The sequence below is a fragment of the Gadus morhua genome, chromosome 20 (genome assembly GCF_902167405.1).
Source record: "Gadus morhua chromosome 20, gadMor3.0, whole genome shotgun sequence".
NCBI classification, from domain to species: Eukaryota; Metazoa; Chordata; class Actinopteri; order Gadiformes; family Gadidae; genus Gadus; species Gadus morhua.
This window is the reverse complement of record NC_044067.1, coordinates 18,782,636-18,808,186: the sequence shown is the minus strand read 5'-3', so window position 1 is coordinate 18,808,186 and position 25,551 is coordinate 18,782,636. Positions and strand designations below refer to the sequence as shown.

General features: G+C 40.1%; 1 protein-coding gene across 2 annotated transcripts; it reads left to right on the top strand.

The window, feature by feature from the left end:
- The first annotated feature begins 518 nt into the window (after positions 1–518).
- ctdsp1 (CTD (carboxy-terminal domain, RNA polymerase II, polypeptide A) small phosphatase 1) lies at positions 519–25,459 on the top strand. 2 transcript variants are annotated; one of them, XM_030342876.1, is made up of 7 exons: positions 519–897; positions 14,434–14,582; positions 19,161–19,262; positions 21,185–21,241; positions 22,220–22,312; positions 23,031–23,216; positions 23,582–25,459. In XM_030342876.1, the coding sequence occupies exons 1-7, from the start codon at positions 825–827 to the stop codon at positions 23,708–23,710; spliced, it is 789 nt and encodes a 262-aa protein (XP_030198736.1). In that variant the 5' UTR covers positions 519–824; the 3' UTR covers positions 23,711–25,459. The 2 variants fall into 2 exon arrangements, with proteins under 2 accessions (XP_030198736.1, XP_030198735.1); XM_030342875.1 differs by lacking the exons at positions 519–897; positions 14,434–14,582 and adding an exon at positions 15,576–18,542.
- The last annotated feature ends 92 nt before the right edge of the window (positions 25,460–25,551 follow it).

Sequence of the window (25,551 nt, the reverse complement as noted above, 5' to 3'; positions counted from 1 at the left end):
TCTTATCATTAATTAACATTACATTTTTAGCTTAATATTTTCAGAAGATGTTTTGATCAAATTATGACAAATTATGCTTTTAAAAGACGATTATGTTTGAATTAGTAGGCTATTTGAACGAATGAACTGTGAAACAATTTGATACAGTAACTAAAATACTGTAAGACGGCTGACGCTGTTGTGGCATTACAATATCAGTGTCGATGTCTGCCCTTTGAAGACTGTCCCTAACTCTTTTGACTTGGGACGAACTTTTGAAACACGATTATGAGTAGGCCTATAGTTTTTTGATTTTTTCATGTGATGCTTGGGAATGATTCTTCCTCAACACAATAATAACTATCAAATCTTGCACACTTATCAGTACAAACACATTCATGTTTGATTAATTAAATACTGATACGTCTATTAAAACATTAATATAAATTAACCTACATTTAAAAGGCCAACCGAATGCAAATCCATAAACTGATATGTTGACCAGGGCCTTCGGGCTTATAGCCTCATATCCTGTGTTGTGGCTTTAAGGATAGGGCTTCCTTGAAAACCGTCAAGTCGCACGTTTAGTGAAATTGATGAAGTTGTTGCGTGAGGTCATTTAAACAAAGTTAATCAATTTCCCGATATTTAGCCACCCCGTTTGATTCTCTCCAGTTCGCAGGAGCGAACGTACGCCTCCGACTCTTCCTTCAGCGTGTCGTGCTACGCACAGAATGCGCGTATGTAGACAGGGAGTGGCGAAATATAAATATTTTTTGCCATAACTCCTCGAAACTATTTCATTGAGTATTGCCGTTTATATGCGGATTTGAACCACGGATGTAATGGACCATTCGTCGTCGATAATCACGCAAGTGGCACGAAGTGAAGAGGAAAATGCGACTTGTCCAGAAGAAGGTGAGTTTGGGGAAAGTTTGTTGAGGAAACGACCAGGATATATTCCACAAGACAACAGCGTTGTAGTTCTAAAACTCCGGGGTCATGTTTCATTGCGGCTTTTCCACTGAACTTTACGAGTTGTAAAGTACAGTCGCCATTCCGTCACTTTTCCGCTGTACCTTCGTTACACAATAGTTAAACTTCGCAGCGAGCGGCGAACTTTAAATTAGTTTTACGAGGTGGTTAGGCCCGATCCCGAGCAGAGATACCCGACCCACGGTTTGTGTACAGGAGCCCGGTTTAAAGACTGCTCCAGTCCTGAGGACCCCAAAACCTGGAATCGATCCTCATGGTAGTTTTATGAGGGGTAGATTTTGACGTGCCTTTCTGTACTTTATTCCTACTATGAATCGATATTGATTGACATGTAAAGGGGGCGGGGTCTCCCGACAGTGCGTAGGCTCTCTGTCAGTGGACTGCACTGCTCAGGACAGTGGGGTTGCAATGTTGGTCCGCGGACCGACCTGGTCTCACCAAGAAACAACACGGTTTCGTTTCATTGTAAACATTTTATTTAACCTTTTATTTATTAAAGAAGAAATACAAATGTAAAATATATATAAACAGGTCAAACAACTAGAACAACATTCCAATACATATTAATAATACAATATAGTGGGACAATTAAGAAAGCTATTTAAAGCACTAGCAATCGTTATTTAATGAGACCACCTTTTCAATTGAGACCACCTTGATAAGGAACACGCTTGTCATGTGTCTGTCTCTTCTCGTCACTATGAAAGAAGCTTGGTGGTAAAGTGATTACCTTGACATATCTAGTACGACGTCATTTTTGTGAGTGAGACTGTAAGGCAATATTTTGATTCCATATAATGGATGGGCGTGTTTTAATAAGGGTGTCTTGAAGAAGTGCATTATTTAAACGTTGGCTTGAAATCAATTTAGGGAACGTATGTGGTATTGAGCTTATTAATAATGATCCTATATTTTATTTGATCATTGCCATTATTAAACGTTCATGTTATATCGTTGTAGATTTTTGTTCCTCATCAGAAATAACAATAAAAATATTGGGATCTAAGAGCTGTATGTGAGGATTTACTAATTTAAGTGAGATGAAGTCGCACTTTTAAAAGTTGTCTAAATCATCTTGATCACCATTGGCTTCAATAGGCTATTCAAGTCTGCTAACTTGGGATTCCTGTCTGAGCATGTGCAATTTAAAGAGGCTATGAATTTCATGATGCTATTTAAAAGTGGGTTTGAACCTTGGATACATGCATACTCATGCTGAGTTGCTGATGTCCTTGTATAGTGCCATGACATTATCCTTTAAGCCTATGGTATGTTATTGACTACCTGCCTGGTTTATCCATTCTTTCATCAATTTAGAATTGAACAGGGTATGTTTTGCTCTTGTCCAGCTCAGTAAGCCTGATAAGGACCGCAATGTCAGCAACCGGGAAGCATCAATGAAAAATATGCATTTACCCTACCATCTGGTTATATTGACTCATAGGTTTCCTTAGACCCAATAGACAAATAAAGAGGGTGGGTTCCCTAGCAGCTGTTAGCTATTGCTTTAAACCTTATGTTGAAGGGTCCCTATATTGATAAAAGCGATCTGAACATGGAATAGAACCAAATATTCAACCTTATTGGGAACTACAGTGTGTTTGACTGGTGGATACGCTCAGCAGGTGGCAGTGTAGGACAGGTTGATGAGACTGCAACTCCAGCCGCCTTCTGTATTACTTCCTCTTAGCCAAGAGTCATAAGCCACAATTATGGCTGCCCTCCAGACGTCTAGCACCAATGGAATTATTATGAAAAATGAAGTGAAAGACAAAGTACCGCCTGGGTAGAAGGCAGAGTGATTTTAAGAAGGAGCATCAAAAATGATGTGCACAAACTGCTGCCAATCTGTCCCATGGCAGCACCCATAAAGAGCCTGTTTAGGCAGGACACTGGATGCTTTTGAATCAATTTTCTAAGACAAAAGTTTTCTGGACTGGGATAACACATCGTCTCCCTCTACTTTTAATATTGACGATGAAAGCATCAGAAAAAGGAGAAGTCTGTGTTCAATTACTTATTCGTTATTCAGGCCAACATGTTAGCGAAATTGTATAGATCTACTTGTGAACTGTAATTAGGGATGCACAATAATTATTTTTCACGGCAGATTCAGATTTTCACAGATCCCTTTAAAACTAGGGCAGCCAGGTTTATAAACCCGTTGCTTCAACACAGACCCTATTTAAACCCCAGTTCTTTATTAGGGATGATAATAAAGATAATTTTATATTGATATCATCTAAATAGTTTTATGATTTTAGCCTGTAGGCTCTTCATATCATTTCCACCAACAGAACAGATGGTTGAAAGAAATAGAAACTTGAAAGAGACGCAATACATGTTTATTTAACTTGATCTGGCAACGGACAACTATGATGCCAAATATGAATACTTTTTGCTTTATGTGCTGTGTGTGACGAATACCTAAAGAGTGATTTGATGATGCGTTACGCCAGGCGCTATCTTGTGTGTCCGAAAACAACATTAGCAGTGAGAAGAGGCTGTAGTTTCAGTATCAATTGGGCAGTATGAACCATTAAAAATATAATAACTTTATAACCATTAGTACGTGGAAAGTAAAGAGCATTTCAATCTATAAAAAAACAAAGGTCCCTGAAAAATCCTGGCTCTTTGTCTTGAAACTGCAGCCTCCTCTATTTCAGGAACATATTATTGAACAACATAACAACATGGTTTTGATAGTGACCACCAAACATGGCGCGTCCACTATAGCATTCAGAATCAAATTCCCCATTACCGTGTGGGCTTAACTTTTTTTAAGGCCTACTTTTAAGGGTTGTGATAGCAGTCGTCAATGATAGCATAATGTGACATTTTGATAGGTGACCCATTTGATAAATATAACTCAATGAAATCGTGGTTACAAGTACTTTTAAAAGACCCACTGCTGCAAGATATATATTTACAGCTTCAATTCCACAAAAGCTCATGAACGTTATTCAGTTTGACAACTCCAGCCTGTGCAACCTTTAGTCAATGGCAGCATATCCTTTTGATTCATTATGAAAAGTTGATGAATGTATCATTGGGATAAATGTATTGTGCCAAAACAATAAAAAAAATATTAACTATGTAAAGTATGCAAAGGGAGCATGCAAAGTTTCTTATATTTTTTCTCACAACTTTGTTAGTCGCCAATAAAAATAATGAATAGTCTTGTCCTATGAAGTACTAGATCCTTCAATAGATCGAACTAACAGAGGATGTGTTCTCTTCTTTAGTATTCTTTGCGCACTACTACAACATATTTCTCATACTCTGGGAGTATGAAGCCCGTACTCCAGTTCAGCCCTAGGGTGAAACTTGATTGGCCGCCTATGCACACAGTCACAGAACCTTGCAGAGAGACGTGAACATTGCATTATAAAGGGCATATTGCCCAGTAGGGCCTTCAAAATTTGATAGGCAATGTGTCTTGATCTTTAAGTGTTGGGTTTAGCTAAGGTTATAACAACACGCTTAACAGCATAGCTGTCGGGCCCTTGGTCACCTGAGATTAATTTTAGAAGACCCGTTTATCTACGACAACATTAGCAACATATTTGGACCCAGGTGTGGTCCCAGTCTTCAATCTTCTGTGTAGCCCTGGGTGGTGGGTAGTGAGAAGCAAGTTGTTAGCACGATGCACCGGTTCAGGTTTCAAAGGACGGAAAGTCAGTTGCTGCAGGCCTCATTCTTGGTGCATCTGGATAGGAATAGAACTGGACACTTGTAAAGATGGATGCCTTAGATGAACGAGACCCAGATTAGCCCCCTTTCTAACTAAGCATGCTGACGGCGGCCTGTGTTTGTTGGAGACCCATGAGGGATCTAGCACTCTCTTGGCCTTTGGGGATACTATGTGCAGGTCCTAGCCTTTGGAAAAAGGGTGCAAAAATATGACAAGGTCATTCCTAGTGTTGAGCCGCTGTAATATATTTTTCAAACCAGCTTGATAATAGGTCAAACACCGAATCAGACAGGTATATCAATGTATACCAGCAGATGGCGCGTGCATGTCTATACCACTCTGCTGCTGACAAGTGGAACATGATGAGTTATGTGTGCCTGGCGCAAACTAGACGTGTAGTGTAAGGAAGAAAATTGCGAGCGGAGAGAGCGAGCAGCTGTTGGATCTCCCTGCGACATTTAAGACTGGGAACATGAGGATCACCCATGGAAAAATGTGATGGCAAAAAAAGTTACTCTGAAATCAGCATCCCCAGCACAGATAACATGTTCAAGCGGGAACCAGGCAAACATGTTTATGCCGTTTATGGCATACAATCTAAGATTGTTGAACTAACCCAGACCAGTACAAGGAAAGCCCTGAAGGCATGGGCATATTAACTGCATTTGCAGCTTTAGGGTTTGGGTACTGTTCAAATTAGAACCGGTACCTTAACCTGGAATTTGGTACCGGTACCTTTTTCAGTACTTTACTGGGTGGGGCTTTCAGGCACAGTCTTAAATTGGTTCAGGTCCTACCTAGGGCCCGTCCGATTCATCGGCCTGCCGATTTAATCGGCCGATTATAGCCTTTTTGAAAATAATCTGCATCGGCCAAAAAGACGCAGATTACAACCGATTTTTTTTTTTTTTTTTTTTTTTAAATGTTATTGCGCTTAGTATCCTGCAGATTGCGCTCCTACTCGCCTTGCTAACTAACAACTTTAGCTGGAGTAAAAAAGAGGAGATTGAATTTTACCGTACAACATGAAAGCACGCTCGCTCAGGCAGCTGCGCGCTCACCTCACCAAGACGCGTTTTTTGAGCATGTTGTGCCTGTTTTCCTTTAGGTCCCAGGCCATGTTAATTTGTTATACTGTAGACTCTAACGGTGAGACCATACTGCTCAGCACGCACGTGTTAGTCACTGCTCACGAGCGCAGCACATTGGGAGTTAGTTATTTATTTTACATTTTACATTACACTAATTTTTGACTGTAAATGTATTCTAAAAGGTTAGGGTTAGGGTTAGGGTTAGGGTTCTCAAAGGTTCTGCTTCAATTCACATATTCGTCAAAAGTGTTTAATGTATATCTAAGGTATCAAAAACTACGTTTTATATGCTTTTTTTTTTCTTTTTTTTTGAAATCGGCCGATTAAATCGTAATCGTAATTTTTCTCTGAAAATAATCGGCATCGGCACTCAAAAATCCATATCGGTCGGGCCCTAGTCCTACCTACAAAATAGGAACTACTTTGTTTCCATTGGCGACTTTGTATCAGAATCAACCAACGTGACATGTGGAGACCCACAAGGTTCGATCTTGCTCCCACTAGGGCAAATCATGCAAAATAACAATATTGACCATCATTGCTATGCTGATGACACGCAAATCTATGTATCGCTATCACCAAATGACTTTCGGCCCATAGATCTGCTGTGCCAGTGCATTGAGCAAGTGAAAGAATGGATGTGCCGAAATTTCCTTCAACTAAATGAGGACAAAACAGAGATAATTGTATTTGGTTTTAAAACGGAAAGGCTTAAAGTAACCCAACACCTTCACTCTCTGTCCCTAAGAACCTCAATCAAAGCCAGAAATCTAGGGGTTATAATGGATTCAGATTTACATTTCGACAGTCGCATCAAATCAGTTACAAAATCGGCATACTATCACTTTAAAAATGTAGCAAGACTTAGAGGGCTCATGTCCACCGTAGACTTACAAAAAAACTTGTACATGCATTTATCACTAGTAAGCTTGATTACTGCAATGGTCTCCTTACAGGTCTCCCAAAACAAACTCTGAGGAAGCTTCAGCTTGTTCAGAATGCTGCTGCTAGAGTTCTAACAAAGACCAAAAAATTTGAACACATTACACCAGTTCTGAAATCGTTACATTGGCTTCCTGTAGGTCAGAGAATCGATTTTAAACTCATGTTGCTAACCTATAAATCCCTACATGGTTTAGGCCCAAAATATTTAACTGATATGCTTCCACTACATAAGCCTTCTAGACCACTAAGATCCTCTGAGACCAATCTGTTAATTATCCCCAGAGTAAACACGAAGCATGGGAAAGCAGGATTTAGTTACTATGCAACAAATAGCTGGAATAAACTCCCAGAGGATTTAAGACTTGCCCCAACTCTGAGCACCTTTAAAACAAGACTGAAGACTTTTATGTTTGCTTTAGCTTTCTGCTAAATCTTAAATACATTGCACTTTCTATGAAGCTTTTTTAACTTTGCCTTTATTTTCTGCCTTTTAACTTTCTATTTTACCCATTTCTTTGCATATGTTTTCTTTTACTTCTCTTTTATTTTATTTTATTGTATGACAATGTTTATATGTGAAGCACTTTGAGTCTGCCTTGTGTATGAAAAGTGCTATATAAATAAGGTTGCCTTGCCTTATGATTTAGTTTAAATTGTAAAAAAAACCTGTCAGAACTTCTCAATTAAAATTTATTTAGAAAATTCGACATAGCCCACATAAAATTAAAACCCTCCCTACCTTCCTCTCCCCTCCCATCCCTACAACCTCTGGCTTTACCGTAGCGTGAGAACGCTGTCGAGTGGGTCTCAGAAGAAGCACATGTGATATCCTTCCCAAGATGCAGGAGTCGTAGCAGGGGCTACTCTGGCCGATAACAACGCCCTTTGCGCCAGTGTGAAGGGTGTAACCTCTGCAGCTCTCACTGTGACATGAGGCCGGGTCGAGAATTGGACTGGATGACCTGACAGTGAAAGCAAGATTGTAAACACCATGCCCGACAAGCTGATAACTGATGATTATAATGACCTATAGTAACATATTTGAAATTCAAAAAATGCCTAGAAAAGTGAAACTCATGCTACTTAAATCGAAGTGGGTATCGGTCATTAACTGTCCTTAAATTTGGCATCATCTTCATTTGCATCATCCTTGTCCCTGTCTCAACTGGGTTGCCTTTAGTCAATAACATTACTCATCCTTCTGCTTGTCTGTCCTATTCAACCTGATGAATACAACCTCAAAAACACAGCCAGGCTTTACAAGTTACTCAAGCAGATGCCCCGGTACATCCAGCTTTCCTTTGACGGCAGTCTGTAACATTATCTGGATTTAAATGGCTTCTCCTGAAATGGGCCACACATGGACAAAAAAGTTAGACGAAGAAAGAGACTGCTCTCATGACTGTTTGATGTGGAGATTTTTTTTTTTCAAATTCAGGTACTGTCCTTTAATCCTTTCAAATTCACTTTTGCCTGTGGTAGCGAAAATTCAATTAAGGAGCACCCACCAAAATGTGAAGGGCACCAACAATATTAATATATTTCTGTAGTAATTTTTGAATGTTTAAAAACAAATTTTGGTATACAAATTAAAGAGATAATGCAACATTTGTCGGTACATTTGGCAAGTCTTCTACAATACATAATCACATTGAACTTAAGAACATAAAACAAATGTAATTATGTTCCCATAATAAACAAATTCAGCGTTTGACATGTAATTCTGCATATTTAACGTGTTCACCAATAATCCAGTCACACCAAAAGGGGATCTTCCCTTAGGAAAACCCCTAAAAACATGAATGGTAGCCCCAGCCCTCACTCACGTTGGGGCATATTATGGCTTTTTTTTATTGTATATTTATTTAATAATAAAAAGGATTAAAGGCATTCTGAGATATTTGTAAAATGGTGTTATCCTGTCTGGGGACATTCAATTAATATTGATGCAACATTTGTATAAAAAAATAAAACTGAATGGTGTATGTTAATTTAAATCAAACATGAATACATAATTCCCTAGCACCAAATGAGCTGACAAGTATAGTTGCTTGACTAAATTACACAGACATGGACAGGCACGTACACATAATCAGGTGTCGGTATCCAATCAGGAAGGGCGACTTTTAAATTGAACAGATCACGATTTATTTATGTGTATAATTATATTTATAATAACGGAACATTAACTGTTAAAACAGATTTGTAGCACGACTCGGCCAGTAATAGCTTTCAAAAGTGGTGTCTGCCACTGGACTTGTGCTCCTTCATTCGTTGGCGGTATACAAACCCAAGCCTCCTTTCACCTCAAGAACCTCACGGCCCCCATGATGGCTATCTGTAACCAGACCCACATGCTGCCTGCTGGATTTCTTCCCCTTGTAACTGATTAGTAGGCAGCCCATGTCGGGATGGCTTATGGCCAGCATCAAGCTCATCACTGTCTACGTCATCACTCGTATCCTATGAACTTGGCATAGAGGATGAGTAGGCTTTATGTTGAACTTGTACCTTGATAGATGGATTCTTTATTATTCCTGAAAGGAATTCCAGTGTTCTGGTAACTCCATGATACATGATGGAGAAGGGAGAAATTAAACACTTAAGGAAAAATACATAACTAAGTATGTATATGTACGTACATAAATCTCATCTTCTAAATACGTATGTTTGTATGTATGTATATGTATGTATGTATACTATGTATGTATGTACTATGTACGTACGTGTGTGTGTGTGTGTGTTGGTGTGAATAGAATAAATGTGTGCCCTTTTTTTGAAATGTAAGAAATATAAATGTTAACCCTCATATTATATATGTGTACCTGGCAGAGGTGTCACACTTGCCCTGATTTCTCCAAAGCATAAACCTTAGCAATTGTGTCAATGTTTTGCCGATGTTGCTTCACTTCTAGCTTGGGGAAGGATGCATTTGCACTTTTGGCAAAAGACCTTGCATCCCTGATGTCTGCCACCTTTCTGCTTGGCACAGCTGTCCTCAAAGCTCTCTTTACTGCCCCTCCCACTCCATCCAGCAACCCTATCCTTCGACTAGTGGCAAAAAATAACTACATATGCGCCATGATGTTGGGGAAAAGTCCAAATAGATTGTTCTTGAATTGGGATGCTGTGCCGAAACCGCCCATATGGACACATTCAATGGCAGGGATTTTCCTCTTGATATCCTCAATGCTGCTTTTGAAGCACCTGAAAGCTGCCTTCATATCATGCTCCACGTCGTCCCTTATAATCACAAAGAACTGGGCGTCCGACAACTATGTTTTCTTAAATGTGGACTTTGCAGGAAACTGCACTACAGCTTAAGCAGTAGCCTGGATAAATAAATAAAATAAAATGTTATTTATTTATTTATAAAATAAATTGCACCTGATGCCAGAGCCTCGATCACATACTGCTAAGCAGCAGTGCAGTTTCCTGCAAAGTCCACATTTAAGAAAACATAGTCTGCATCCAACAGCCCTCTGTTCTCCCAATTTCTGAAGTCAATTCTAGACTTTTAGCGGTCGTGTCCATCTCCAGCATCCCCAGAACCTCTTTCAGTGCACCAATATATCGGACCTTAGTCTGAACTCTTCAGCCAGACATAGCAGGGTGGGGCAATCTCCTTCCTAATCTGGTATGCTGGCTACAAGTTGCTGCAAACCTCCTTTCCTCACTGCAAACATTACATTCTTTGTGCATGCACGCTGAGCACTTTGGACTGCACTTCTCTGCAATGTCATTTTCCACTCTGCGGAAAGCCAGCCTTGGTAGGTGCTTATAGAGGAGGAGATTTTTGTTCTCATGGTATTTACGGTCTTGGGGTGTCTGCCTTGGCAGCACATAAAGGTGCATCTTTGCAAATGAAGATACCCTACCTCAGCCTCTATTAGGGATATAGAAAGGTGACTCTTCTGGGCCATTGTCTTTGTTTGGATGGTAGAGCCTTGTACACACGCTTGACTGCTTTACCCAGTAATTGCCCTGAAGAATAGGCAGTAGGTGTGTGTGTGTGTGTGTGTGTGTGTGTGTGTGTGTGTGTGTGTGTGTGTGTGTGTGTGTGTGTGTGTGTGTGTGTGTGTGTGTGTGTGTGTGTGTGTGTGTGTGTGTCTGAAAGCCTTCTGCCTCTTAGCATTTGTTAAAACCCCTCCTGTATTGATTAACAAAGGGCTATGTAAATGGCCTGCTGATGTTTCATTATGATGACAACTAATATTAAAATAGCACCTGTAAATACAGGTGACAATGTCATTTACAACAAGCATAAAAAGGATATAATTGATTCAAGTCAAGGTTACAAGTATAGTAAAGTAAGTATAAAAAGGAATTGAAGCAATATCAACCAAGATGGCCCCCACTTGGTGTTATGACTCGTTTCACAACTTGGTATTGTTAGCTGTCAGCTAGGGCTGATCACAAATATTCAAACGATTATTTTTGAAGTTGAATTGTGATGTATTTATTCAACATGTCTCTCCCAAATACACTTTGTAACTGAGAACTTTGAAATGTCTTAAAAAAATACACAAAATGGTCAAAAAGAAAATGTTCAAATCTAAAATAATGTTCAAAAATGTATCCAGCTGTTCTTGCACTGTTGTTGCACTTTCTATAAAACATTGACTAAAAAAGAAAAATCAAAAAAAAAAAAGTCGAAAGTCAATTATATTAGTTTTTGTGATCTTTGACGCTAAAATCGAAATCGAGATCTAAATTCGATGAATCGCCAGCCCTACTGTCATCTAGCTATTCAACCACATCAATTCATTCTTCCCTTCTTGCTTTCCATTATCTGAATAATTTACTTGCAGAATTACATAACAATATTATATGGTGTAATAAAATATACAATTATGTTTTTGCTCCAGTTGACAGCCCTACTGGAAAGAACTTTTTTATCAACTCGTGTAAGAATTATCCCTATCACGATTATACAGATTTTGACACCATCATATCAGCGTTAACAATCATTCATGCCCTTTTAAAAGGCTAGCTGTCTTCTTCGTATTCATTTTAATTTTGATGACGATCTCGGCTGTGCACCTGCTAATTAAAGACATTTTCATTAATCTTTTATTTATATATTCTTGATGAGGGCTTTAAACTGAGAAGTGCAAAATAATTAATGAACACTTCAGTTTTTTAACTGTGTGTACTTGTTTAATGCTTTCACAGTTCAATAAGCCAGACGCACAATGTACAATTTGTTTGCCGTTTCCAGGACATTCAGAGAAAAGCAAGCTACATTTAACCTTGAAAACTAGAAAGGTGAAGTGAAAAACATTGACGACAGTTTAGAGAAACTGCTTTGAACAGCAATCAAACCAGATACACCCAAAGGAAGTGCTGCTGCTTGCATCAAAACATTGCAGAAGTTTAGAAGGAACCATGAATACCATGTAGCAGTGACATTTAACCAAACCGTCTTTCAGTGCATTTTAGATTGCGGCGCCGGAGATGTTTGGCTGGGAGTATTAACTGGCCACTGGCACTGCAACGGTTGTCTTTTTATCGCAGCCATGATAATTGGCCCGACTGTCTAGCATTATGTTGATATACGTGCAGAAACGAATATCACACCCCTAGGCAGTAGAGGCTGACATCATCCCTCTATGTATAGGCCTGCACCTCAAGATCCTTAATTTAACTCGTTTTGGTACGGGAGCCGGTGGCACATGTGTGGTTGGATCAACACATATCATTGCGGTTTCCCCTCTGCGGGTACTAGGTGACACAAAAAGTGTTTGTTTGTGCCTCCGTTTATGGCCTTGTATAATACACAGGTCTAAATATAGCCACAGCACTCGGACACACTGGCATCATTGAGAGCTGTCAGTAAACACACCCTTGTCTATTTCTGTCCCACTGATGTGTAATATCAGTGAGGGACTGCATGATGTTTTCTAACACTACTAGTATCACCTGCCCTGTTCCTTCACACATGTTTTCACACAGGACCTTACGCCCTCTCAGGGGAACCGCTGGTATGCCTTGACAAGTGTGTACCAGGGTTTCCACAGGCCTCATTCCAGGACCACTTTGAACCCCCATTGCTAAAAGTCTTTCTGGTTAACAGCTCCTGTTGGTAGAAAGTGGGTCATATCCATGTGAGGGGTTACCTTAAATGTCATTACAGCTATTAGTTTCTTGGGTTTATTTTAAGGAACAGGATAGTGAAGTGCTAAGGGTGTTCGAATACCAGCCGAGCGGTTTTGGATTTGTGTTAAATGTTCGCAAGATGTCTAATCCCGGTTATTTCTCTCGACCACTGCCATAGTAGATTGTATTATAGAATCACAGGAAACCTATTGTGATGATTCTAAAACTTTACAACTTTGAAATTAGTTCACCGTTTTTTTATTGTTTCGTTGGTTAATCACTTATATTTGCTAAGCTAAAAATTTTAAGCCTTTGTCAGGTTTTTACTGGAACACAAGCATTTTTTACAAACAAAATGGTCAGAAAATTCAAAACAGAACGTTTCCCTTTTGTCTCTTCTAATTAATGTCAACATATTCTGACACGGACACCTTTTCATCTTGTATAAAACATTCCCTTTACTCCATTTTGACATGTACTGCAAACCCAGACATCAGGTCCACAACCGGCTCCATGCTGATTCAACGGGTTTATTCTTGACTGAGTGTCGCGCTAATCTAGGATGTTGACAGATCGGACCGTCCATCGGGCCTCAGCTAATTTGTCTGAGACTTTTCTTTGTGAGGGCCAGCTCTCACCACTCCTTGGTCCGATGATGGGTGTTTTCTAACCCCGGCTTGGGGCCAAAGAACGTCAACTATCCTTGATAATTTATCTTGGGGAGTGCGTGGGTAGATTTCTCATTTATCTAATGACATCTTCATTTGAAAGTTGTAGCCGAAGATGTAAACAAATGTAGTCAGAATTTCAGTATATTTCAGAATTTCTATGGTTTAATAATTTTTCTATTTCATTCATTTTAATTTCTATCTGCAGTGGTATTCCGTCATCCAATTGTTAAGCCCAAATAGGATTATTTTGAACGACTACTTCCTGATGTATGCTAAATTTCATGCCAACTGTTGATCCCCATCCACCCATTACCTAATAGGCAAGTGGTATGGTGGAGGAAGCTGATTTATTAACCATAATTAGAATTATTTTGCACTCACTACAAACGACTCGACTTTTTTACATTTGTTAGTCTGTCAAACCAACATTGTGTAGAAGATTACTTTTGTGCTGAGCCTGATACTCATAATAATCTGCAGTCTATTGCATGAACTCCATATGCTTGCTTTAATTTTCTCTCATAAAACAATGGTAGACATCATTTTTATGTGGAAGATTATAGTTAAAGTGTGATATACTATATGTTGTTAGGAAAGGCATGTTACTTGCTGTAAACCCTTACTGCCCAGGGCCCTTTTGCCCTCCTATGTGCATTCTTTCATTGTAGTCATTCTCTTGAAAAGAAATCTGTTAGAAATTATCTAAATTACAATAAATCAATTACAAAGGCGAATTTCAATAAAGTTGATTTTAGGTAGACAAATACAGATGACTGGCTACTGGTTGAGACCACATCAATTATTATACAATGCATAACCATCAATCATTCTGCAAAATAATAGACAGGAGATAGGAGAGGGATCTTGCCCCATCCTCCCTCTCCTGTCTCTACTTTGGTTTGTCTCCATCTTTCTCATTCACTATGTCTCTTTCGCTCTCTCTGTGTTTCTCTCCCAGGCACTGCTGCAGTCTCTTCATCGAAGAAGCCCAGGGGTCGGGGTATTTTCCGTAGTCTCTTCTGTTGTCTCTGTAGCAGAGAAGCAGATGCTCCACCAGTCAACAACAACGCCCCCCTATTGGTAGAGGAAAATGGAACCCTCACAAAAGTAAGCATCTGTGGTCTACACTAACACACAAACTACGTTATCCCCAATACGCCTACATCCACTTTATGTTGGAGTAGGGCTAGGGTTAAACAAGGATTAAGACTCCCAGTCGAAAGGTAATTGGGTTTGATCCCCAATGTCCACAGAACATCTATAGGCATCCTTGAAAACAATTTTCTTACCTATAACTGCACCCAAATGTCTTTTTGCAAGAAATAATTTAGCACTTTTTGCAAAATGACTGACTCACTCTCCTATATCAATGACGTGTTTCTCTCTTGCCTCCCCATGGTTCCCCTCCCCCCTCCCGAGGAAACCCTGAATGACACATGATGGACGGTGACATGATCAACAACACATGTTTCCTTGGCAAAAAGGCCTTTCATATTTACCGAGTATCTCTGCTCACTGGGGCAGATATTGCGTTTCACAGATGAAAAGTACTCGATGTACAGTCATCCATCAAGCCCAGTTTGATTCTCTAATTGGTTTCGGTTGGTACGTGGTCTGGATTAGAGAAGTGGGCATCGGACCAGAGTTTGTTGGGAATGTGCTACTGAGCAAGGCAGCTTACTCTCCCCGACATACTTCCCGGTATAACATGATTGGACAAGGCCGGGATCGGGGTTGAAATGTTTGTGTTCGTTTTTCAGAGGGTAGCTTTGGTCTTTACCAAAACTGTCTGTAGTAGTCCCAGGTCAGAAACAAGTTATATTTAAGGAACAACTTCTATGTAAGAAATTAGAATAACTTCCAAATTGCACCACAAGTAGATACTTAAAATGGTTTGCACCTCTAACCTTTTGTAAAACCATTTTTGCCGTTAATTAACCCCACAGCAACAAAAACTTGGAAAAACAGCCAATTAGTACCCGCGACCAGGGTTGATCGAGTGGTAATGCCTGGCTCAGGTGTCTTGTTCAGATCTATGCCTTACTTCAGCTTTTTATAGAGATTTGATATTCCAAGAGTTATTTGTCACGTCTCTCCAAGCCCCCAAAATAAATAGCATGTCTCCCACTGTAGGGGGGCTGGGGGGAGTGGGGAGAGAGAGCCAAGTAATGGTATCAGGCAGTGTTGGTTGTGACCCCTCACCACCAACCACCCTCCCTCCTCCCAAGCTCCGTCATGCCGATGCTTGTGTGTGTGCGCTCCTGTTGCTCGTCTCCTGTCAGTCTGCTACTCTTGTTGCCCCCCCTTCTCTCCCCAGTCGTGTCAAAGCTGCTCATTCCGTGGTTGTCGCTGACATCTGCCAGTCATTTGAATGGAGAACGGTTTCCCTATTATCGCGCCGCCTAAACCATGATTGGTGCAGCTTGAGGGAGGCCCTTCAGCGAAGTAACAGCAGTCCCGACTAGGAAACGCTAGCCGCTTTATGTACTTGAGAAGCAGTTGGGGAGTCTAGTCCAGGTGACAGTTTTTTTTTGTCTGCAGAAGACATGCCTGCAGAACTTTGCCAAATCCCACAGGTGGGAGAAGCCACCGACTTGTCAAAGACCTTGATGGAAAATGCTGATTTTGGTCTGAACGTCCTCATGGAATACGCAGAGCGGAAACCTGTCTATGGAGATATGGTTCCATCCGGCCTGGACTGTGCTCAATGTTTCAGCAATAATGGACATTTTCTCGAAAATGAGATTAAGCCTGAGAGCGCATGGAAAGAAAATGCCCAAAGCTTTGAGCATAATGTTGAACAATTCAATTTAGAGGGTAAACCTGAACAGTCTGAAGATTTGGACTTAAAGGAGCCATTTGATGTTTTTGCTCAGCACTGTGGGTGTTGGACCTACCAGTGCTGCGCTAGTCGCGGCTTTGCATATGAATGCAGGTCATCTTGTGAACACTGTGCCGAACACTTCCAATTATCCCCGCAACGCGAGCCTCTTGAACAGTTTGACTCTTTCGACTCTGAGCCAGAGATTCCCACAGTGAACGCTGAGGCTTTCGGACAATGTGAACCAGCTGATTGTATTTCTGGCCTTAGTGAACAATTGGACTTACCAAACCAACAGATGCTTTCGGGTCAACAATTTACCTGCTTTGACACAGCAGGACAAGACTTGACTGAGGATTTGGAACAATGCCAAAAGTCTGCTGTTTTGAATGAAAACTCTGCGGAGACTGGAGATTCATTTGACAGTGACACTGAAGTTTGTGAGTATTATGACGAGCATGAAGAAACTGAAAGCTCAGAAGTTATTGATGAGCAAACGGAAGATGATGAGGATTCGCCACTTAGCAATGAAGAGTGTTCTATATTATCAGAGGAGGTTAACTTAATTCATGCTGAAACACTGCTTCAAGACAGTTCTCATGAAAGCACAGATTACCTATATGAAGATGAAGATGATGATTATGATGATGATGATGATGATGATGATGAAGGAGGCCAGCTAGATGAAAAATGCAACCCTCAGGATGTTGCTTACGATGCATCAAATTATGAAACAGAAAACTATGAAGTGTCTGATAACCACAGTCTCTGTTCTTCCAACGATGAAAGTGGACACATTGAAACTGATTGTGACTCAGGAGAACACATGTTTGTCCCGGAGTCTGACATCAACCCTGAGGAAGATGGTTACTCAGACTGCTCTGAAAACAGATCATTTGAGACTTGCTCCAATGGGAGCGCTCGATCAGAGTCCTGCTTGGATTTATCTGGAGGATCTGATAAAGGAGCCCATGAAGATTCTGGGGATGAACAAATCCAGTGGGAATCATTTGATGGTGATGATGAAGAAGAAGAAGAAGAAGAAGACGACAACGATGATGTGGATGACAACAATACTGATATGGAACAAGCCAAGGAAAATAAGGACGTTGACACCAACCTCTTTGCCTTATTTGACAGGGAAGACTACTATGGACTCTCTTTTCTACAGAGGAAACCTTATATTTCTTGTTTTGATGGCGGCGATATCCATGAGCATCTGTATCGTGAAGAACCAAAACCTGTCGTGCAGAAAGTCAAAGCCAAAAGGGCGACTAGGCGTAGGAGAATGAAGGAACGGGCAATCATTTCAGCTGACCGATCCCCTGTTGATGTACAGAACTCTGACATTGAAGAGACCCTTCTCAGGGATTCACCTAAAGACTCAAATGCTGCAGTAGAACAGGAAGTGCTAAATGAAGATCAAACTGTCATTGTGGATAAAAATGAATCTTGGGTCAGCAGCGAAAAGGAGGGAGATGATGAAACCGCCCGTGAAGAGGACTGGGAGTCGAGCGGTTATGGATATGTCCCCAGCAATGAGGAACAAGCTGAAGAGGATGACATGACTAGTCCTGTATCTGTAAATGACAATATGCAAGCACCATGTGCGGATGCCATTTCTGTCGAAGGCGATGCGTATGAAGATCGTGAAAGTCCAACATTTGTTTCTGCCTTTGTTGACCGTTTTGGCCATTGATCCATGCCAGGAAACCAGAGCTGAGGGCACAACGGCCACACAACAAGAGCTTCTCCATATACTTGACGGGAATGAGAACGGTGGAGAACAAGATGATGTTTTTAATTTGTGTTCGGAAAGGGAGCCATATTGGGCAGAAGGCCAAAATGGCTCAAAGGACTGCGATGTCGAGGATTACTATGCATATCAAATTAAAAGCATGCGATCATCTATTAAAATAGCGGCCACACAAAGCACACAAGGCAAGATGGTCCCAGAAACGGATGATTGCAGACAAGTGCTTCAGGGTGAATCGGAAGAAGGAACCGATGCAATCCTCAAACATGTTGAAAGTTTCCCTGTTCCGGAGGACAGCTCAAATGGACTAATCCTTGCTCATCCCTCTGAGGCAGGTCCTCCTTTAAACCTAATTCACAGCGTACTTCCTGAAGGTGTTAGAGTCGAGAGGAAGAATAGCCTGGCTGTGGAAGATGAGGAAAGTGATCTTGATGAAGTTGGTGAAGATGAGCCTTGTGAATGTGAATACTGCATTCCACCTGAAGAACAGGTATTGACGGTTCTTTGTCCTGCAGTTGTTAAAGATCTATAATAGATTTGTCCTTGTCTACGGTACTGGGTGTCTGGGTTACGTGACCTGTGACATAGACTTGAACTTACTCATTTTTTTACTTCAAAACCATTCCACAAAAAACCCTGAAAGCGGCAGTAGAAAGCAGATGTACAGTCTTCAGTTCCACAGATAAAACAAACAGATCTTGGTTGCAAACCCAGCTGCTCTTTGTATGTCACTGCAGGCTTTACTAACGACATACATAAGTTGTGTGTGTCAATGGATTGACGACCGAGGCCATGCCAGCTTCCTCCTAACAGTAAGCCTTGAGGACACTGTGTAAGCGGAGATGATGGCCAATGGCCTGGCCTGTGACTTGGCAAGGATGATATTTTAATGCTCTATCAACAAAGTGACAGCTGTAGGGGTCAGTGTTTTATTATGTTGTCTTGTGAACACACGACACCACAACCATATCTTATCAGTCTCTGTAAAAATTGACGCGGTCATTTTAATTCTCAAAGCAGAAATCTGGGTTTTTCATCAAGTATTTAGTTTGTTTTGATATAGGATTTACAATAAAATATGTTTATTCTGGTGATTTCTTTTTTTCAGGTTCCGACAAAGCCACTTCTTCCGCAGATCAAGTCGAAGGACTCAGGGAAGATCTGTGTGGTCATTGACCTGGATGAAACCCTGGTTCATAGCTCATTCAAGGTACGGGGCAGTGGGGTTCACCCACTCAAATCACATGATGGACGATGCTCCATGACCACACTGTATGCACTCATGGCATTTGAATAGCAAACATTGGAGAAAAATAAGTGGATAAATACCTTTGCCGAATGATTTGATTTGTTTTATTTTTCCCGTGGGGTCATAACTAAAAATAATAAGATATTTATTTATAACTGGCTAGTATGAATGCAAAATATACTTTCACACTATGAAAGGTTTTATTTTATCTAGCCATCCTGTCTGGGCAACAATGTTTTTCTTTACATGGAAGCTGTAGCCCTTCTTGTTCTTTAATACTGAAAGGTAATCTACCCTATTATCCATCTGTAAATTATTAACGGTGAACTTGTGAACCTAAACATTTTATCACCTATAAAAGCTTGATCAGAATACACTGAGAAGACGCTTCTCCCTATTTTTTCCAAATATATCTATCAATGGTATCTTTTTTGTAGTTAAGATGCATTTAATGGAAAGAGAGAGATGAAAGTCATTAAACAAGTCTTTATGTTATAATCTCTTTCGATCCCTTTTTAGGCCTCATTTCGCAGTACAAAGTAATCAATGCCTAATGGGATGGGTCGCATGTCAAGAAAAATGATGTAATAAATGCCAAGCACTGCTGGCCCCTTCTTGGGACACAGACTAGGCTCCAGAATGTCACTGGATATAACCAGCCCCTGAAGTGTAAACAGGGTCAGGAGTTTAGTGTATGCTCCGTGCGCAGAGCACGGCTGCGGCCGATAACTTTATGACTTGACACACATATTTTTATTTTATTGGTCTGACTAAGTGTGATATGTGACCTTTGGGACTTGACTTGATGTTTCTTTTAAGGGCTGCTACAAGGTTGGACAGAAGTGTCCTTTTCGATTTTATTGTTCGCTTTTCTTTAATCTGTGACCTTCAAAACCGTAATTAGAATTGGAATTATTGGCCAATAACGCTTTGCACATTCAATGGAATTGAGTTTTCAGGATATTATGTTAAAAAAGTGTAGGTACATTCTGTGGGATCACACAAAGATCCCATAATGTGAAAAAGTTACTTTAATTAGGCCTTTAGCATTGTCGTTATTATTAATAAAGAAAGTTATTTCCAAGGTGAAACGTCCTAGTTGCGTTTCCTTGCTCACACATGACCTTCATGACCAGTTATTTTTGGACTGGATTCAAGAGCATGGCCAAGTTCATTTGAAAGTCAATCTCGATTGATTACAAAATATCGGTACTTCCGCCGAAGCCTGTTACAGCTTTCACAATATTGAAAGATAATTGCAATTTAAATTATGATATACTGCACTCATATATTTTTAGAAATCAAATCCTTTTAGGAGTAATATTATATAATTCCAAATTTGAAAGACCCGCTTGCTTCCTGGCTATTGAAAATGCCGAACGCATGTTTAACATTCCATTCTTCTGAGAACCCTAATTACATACATAGTTACTTTCTTACATACATTGGAATGACCACTGGTGATATGGAAGATGTTATTGCATAATTTGCAAAAACAAATCATTGGAAAGGGCAAGTTTCGACATGTGGTCCAAAATACATTTTACTAATGCATCACCAGCAAAATCTATACTATGTTATCCATATATGTGTCTATGACATCATACATTATGAATGTATCATCAATGCCTTGAGCCGATTGGTATTTCTGTCTCTGTAAATCAGACACTTAAAAAGCCTTGTCAAGTACTGAGAAAACTGTACGTCAATGTCAAAGACACAAGAGCTGTCTTATTTACACATGTGTCGCCAACATGTCGCTGAAATAGCGTCTCTGCTTGTGGTACTGCTTAAGCACTTTAAGAAAATAGATCATAGATATACTTATGCTACCATTTTACAACAATATAATACATTTTCTGTTTGTTGTTTTTCTTCGACAGCCAGTGAACAATGCTGATTTTATCATTCCAGTGGAAATCGATGGAACAGTTCATCAGGTATACATTTGAAATTCTTGCATATTACATCTATGAATTCTCCCAAAAAGCCAAACTTGGAATAATGAAGAAATCTAAAATCCTCTATTGTAGATGTTAATTGTTTCGTACATTTCATTCTCAGATGTGGAGAAAATGTTGGTCCGGTGAATGGATAATCTTTGTCTGCAACTGTAAAGCCAATATGCAACATATTCTTAATTAATAATACGATTCTGAATCTGATTTTTATTTTATTAATAGATTTAATTAGGCCGCATTATTTTAAAAGTTTGGCAAACTGCATCACATTACATAATAATAAATAAAACACAACTTTGCCCAGTGGCTCTGACTTATCTAACTTGCTAGCTGCCAGCAGGGGGTCCTTTTCTGTTGAAGGCTCCGAGCACAAGTGGGCTATTTCAGGGCCCTGAGGAAACCAAGCAACCCTGGCACGCTTCTCAGAACCCCCCGCCAAGCATAAAACAGCCGGTTTAGAGGCACTGGCTTGCATCACAGGCTAGTTTAACAGGCTACCACTGTGAACCCTTTAAATGGTCAATGCTAACCTAGCTAGGCCTTGGAGAAGACTTGAGGGCTTGGGTCTGTTTCAAAGTAATCCAGGATAGGCTTGTTGAAACCAGGGGAAGGCCTATTCGGGGTGACTTGGTTCAGAAACAAGGCCACCAGCATCCTGCTTGGACTGGATAGAGCTAGTTGTATTATTAGCAGTGAATACATGATCTGTTGGTGATGTTTAAAATTGATCTTTGTTTTTTGAAGAGAGGGCATGATGTGTGCCTCAGTAGTGTAGTGGTTATATTGAGAAATTATTGGGAACAAAATGTGTTAATAATATGTGTTTTTCAATTAAATTAGTTCTTTAGTGTGTCTTATGTATTGTATGCATGTTTAATGTGATAATTTTGTAAGCTCTCGCTCTCGCTCTCTCAGTATCTTATGTTTGTAAGTGAGTATTTTTGATGTCTCCTGCAGGTTTATGTGCTGAAAAGGCCGCACGTTGATGAGTTCCTCAAGCGGATGGGGGAGCTGTTTGAGTGTGTTCTGTTCACCGCCAGCTTATCCAAGGTGGGATACGCCTGCACACCTGCATGACACACACTTACATCTGCAAGTTCCTTTTGAAGAAAAATAGCTTGTGGTAGAACACTTCTTGACTGCAAAGTTGTATTTTTAATGGAGAATGACGTTCGGAATACACACTTGTAGCCTTTACCAAGCTTCTTCAGAGAGACCATGGGTATACATGATTCACACAGGGAAACATTCACATTGTAGGCCGTAATGACAAAGGATTTGGGGTCTGATTTTAAAGGTGAGGGGAGTGACCATCATGGAGTTAAGGATTGGCCATGGCTGAACCCAACCATTCCACTTTAATTTGCAATACACTTTTTCGGGAAGTGGACATGTCTGCAAGGATTCAAGACAACTAAGGGAATCCAGACAATAAAGACGCCAGGAGATTGTCATGCGCCGAGAATCTCTCTGTGGCTAGAGTGGCCTGCGAATGCCAGTGTAGAACTGACCCACATTTCAGTTTGAGGGAGGAATAGGGCCACCTTTAGGAGAATTAATACAAAGGCCTTTGAAATTGACTATCAAGGTTACGAGGACATATCATTTGTTATATTATTAGGATACATTTTTCCCCCATTGGGTTCAGACATGCAAATATAGGTAAAGGAAATTAAAGTACATAACTATGATGATGGTTATTAAAGCCAAATACAGTGAGCCAGACCTGGGTTTAACATGTTTTTTTTTTCTCCATCAATGGTTCCAGTATGCAGACCCTGTGTCTGACCTTCTGGACAAGTGGGGTGCGTTCCGGGGTCGTCTCTTCCGGGAATCGTGTGTCTTCCACCGGGGGAACTACGTCAAGGACCTCAGCCGGCTCGGCCGTGACCTCCACAAGGTCATAATCATCGACAACTCTCCGGCCTCCTACGTCTTCCACCCTGACAATGCTGTGAGTACCTACTATTTCTGTTGATTTGAAGTTATACTGTGTCCTGATTGGTTGTCACGTTTGATCGTCGTTGCTATTCTGCTATTCTATTGTTGTGAATTTTATGCACATGCAACAATTGGCAATAAAAAAGAGCCAAAAATGAACTACGAATAATATCTGAAAAACTTTTGGAAAAGATGTACTATATGTTTTGAACAATACTTCTTTAGCCTCCTATTACTTGATTGTTTTCAGATGTTTATGCTTTCTAGGCCTCCATTAGTCAGTTCCGTACTTCATTTATTAAAGTACTAGATACTTGTTCCGATGCTCTTAACCCTTATGCACTTTTATATTTCCTACAATGCTTTTGAAACCCTCAGGTACCCGTAGCTTCCTGGTTCGACGACATGTCGGACACTGAGCTCCTGGATCTCATCCCGTTCTTCGAGAGACTCAGCAAAGTGGACGACATCTACGACATTCTAAAGCAGCAGAGGACTACCAGCTAACAGAGATCAGGAGAAAAACGTGGAAAGACCAGAAATGCGAGGAAAGATCGGTAAAGCACGATCAATCGGCAGACACCCTCATTGCGGGGCCATGGAGGCTGATGGGACACTCACCCCTGCCTCTCAACAACAAGGACCACACTGCAAGACAACTATCTCACCCCCCCTCACTACCCCTGTCCCCAGCAGTTATGTCTATTAAATAGTTCTAAAAACAGGTGAAGAGAGAAAAGTCAGATTATTTTAGGAATGTTTGTTTCGTTTTCTTAATTTTTCTGGAAAATTATATTGCTTTTGTTCTGAGGTTTAATCATTTTAGTCAAGTAAATGACATCCTTTCCATCTGATAGGAATCCGGCTCAGTCGATCTTGCATCAGTGTTTGTTTCCCTCTTTTTGTTATGTATGTTAAGGAAACATGTATTCAAGACTGAGCACAAGACCTAAAAGATCACTTAAGGACAGCTAATGCGTTGTGGGTGCAAAATGCTTTTAACTCAAAGGCACAAATGGCAGATCCTCAACCTACAAAGGTATTTAATTAATCACGTTTCCCATACTGAACACCTTAAAGATATAGTTATATGTTAATCTAATCTAATCTTGCCAGAAAAAAATAATAATTTTGATAATTGTGTCCTAAAGGAACAAAACACTATACGCCCTGAATATAGATCGGTATTCTGTGAACTGCTGTAAACAAACGTGGCAGACAAGGCCACCTTAAGCTAAAGTTTGTTTGGTTTCAAGCCTTTAATATGAAGGGAGGTGTAAAGTGAGTTCATTTCTCTTGCTTGTTGTACAAAAAAAACACGGTTAATACGGCAAACTTGTTTACTTTTACCCTCTATACCTAACTGCAACAGTTACGTTTTAGGGTAAACCCAGCAACACTGCAACAACTTGTTGTGTATCATGACCCTTAAAACTAGTGATGTACGGTGTTGGTTTACAGAAATTACCTACAGTCCACAAAACTTAAAACCAGCGCAGTAGGATCTCAATGGATCACAACAAAATACAATCTCTGTAGCAGACCTTCCCGCTTGCAGACTGGACTGGCTGCAGTTCTCTCGCCATCTGACCTTTGTGAGTGTAATTTTAATTTTCATCTGAATAATACAATTGTATTGATTTTTCTTTTTTCGAAATAAATGTCATGTTTTGTTTGTTATATAGGCAAACCAATTTTAACCAAGGAATAGAAAATGGACAATCCATTTGTAACTCAAATTGATGAACATGTGTTTTTTATGACTGTACTGCATGAGAAGGGTTTGGTAAGTGACGGATGACGGTTGGATAATGGACACTTGGGATGCATCCTATCTATAAACTTGAATCGGTTTTGTAATGGCGTCTAGTCCGCTAGTACGTCATCCTTTTAACGGTCTGATTCCGATGGAAGAGTCCTGTTGCTCTCTTGGGGCCTCCCATTCACTTTTACTCCAGAGTCGCTGGGTGCGTGCGTGTGTGTGGGGTGTTTTCGGCATCATGTTGAAAACACGTTTTTGTTGATACCAAGTAAAACCTTTAATGCCAGGAAGCTATTGTAACCCCTTTCTACTTTAGTTTTTGAAAATAACGATTTAATCTCTTTTTTTTTTACTGTATGCAACAAGAGTATTAACGTTGACAGCCAAGTAAAGATACTGGTGAAATACATATTTGATTGGTTTGTTAAATTGAAAAAAACTAAACAAAACATATTTGTACCCTGTATCAATAAAGCATGTTTTATTGAGGCCAATTGGCAATACCATAATTGTTTCCAAAGACACTAAAGGGTCCTAGACAACATATGAAATGAAAAATAAAATACAATTGGAATAGACTTCATAT

Bases quoted from the DNA above. Each gene is read 5' to 3' on its own strand.
- ctdsp1 (XM_030342875.1), top strand. From the start codon at position 17,883: ATGACAATATGCAAGCACCATGTGCGGATGCCATTTCTGTCGAAGGCG. The intron at 19,263-21,184 runs GTACGGGGCAGT...TTTCTTCGACAG, and splicing joins TGGTTCATAGCTCATTCAAG to CCAGTGAACAATGCTGATTT. The intron at 21,242-22,219 runs GTATACATTTGA...TGTCTCCTGCAG, and splicing joins TCGATGGAACAGTTCATCAG to GTTTATGTGCTGAAAAGGCC.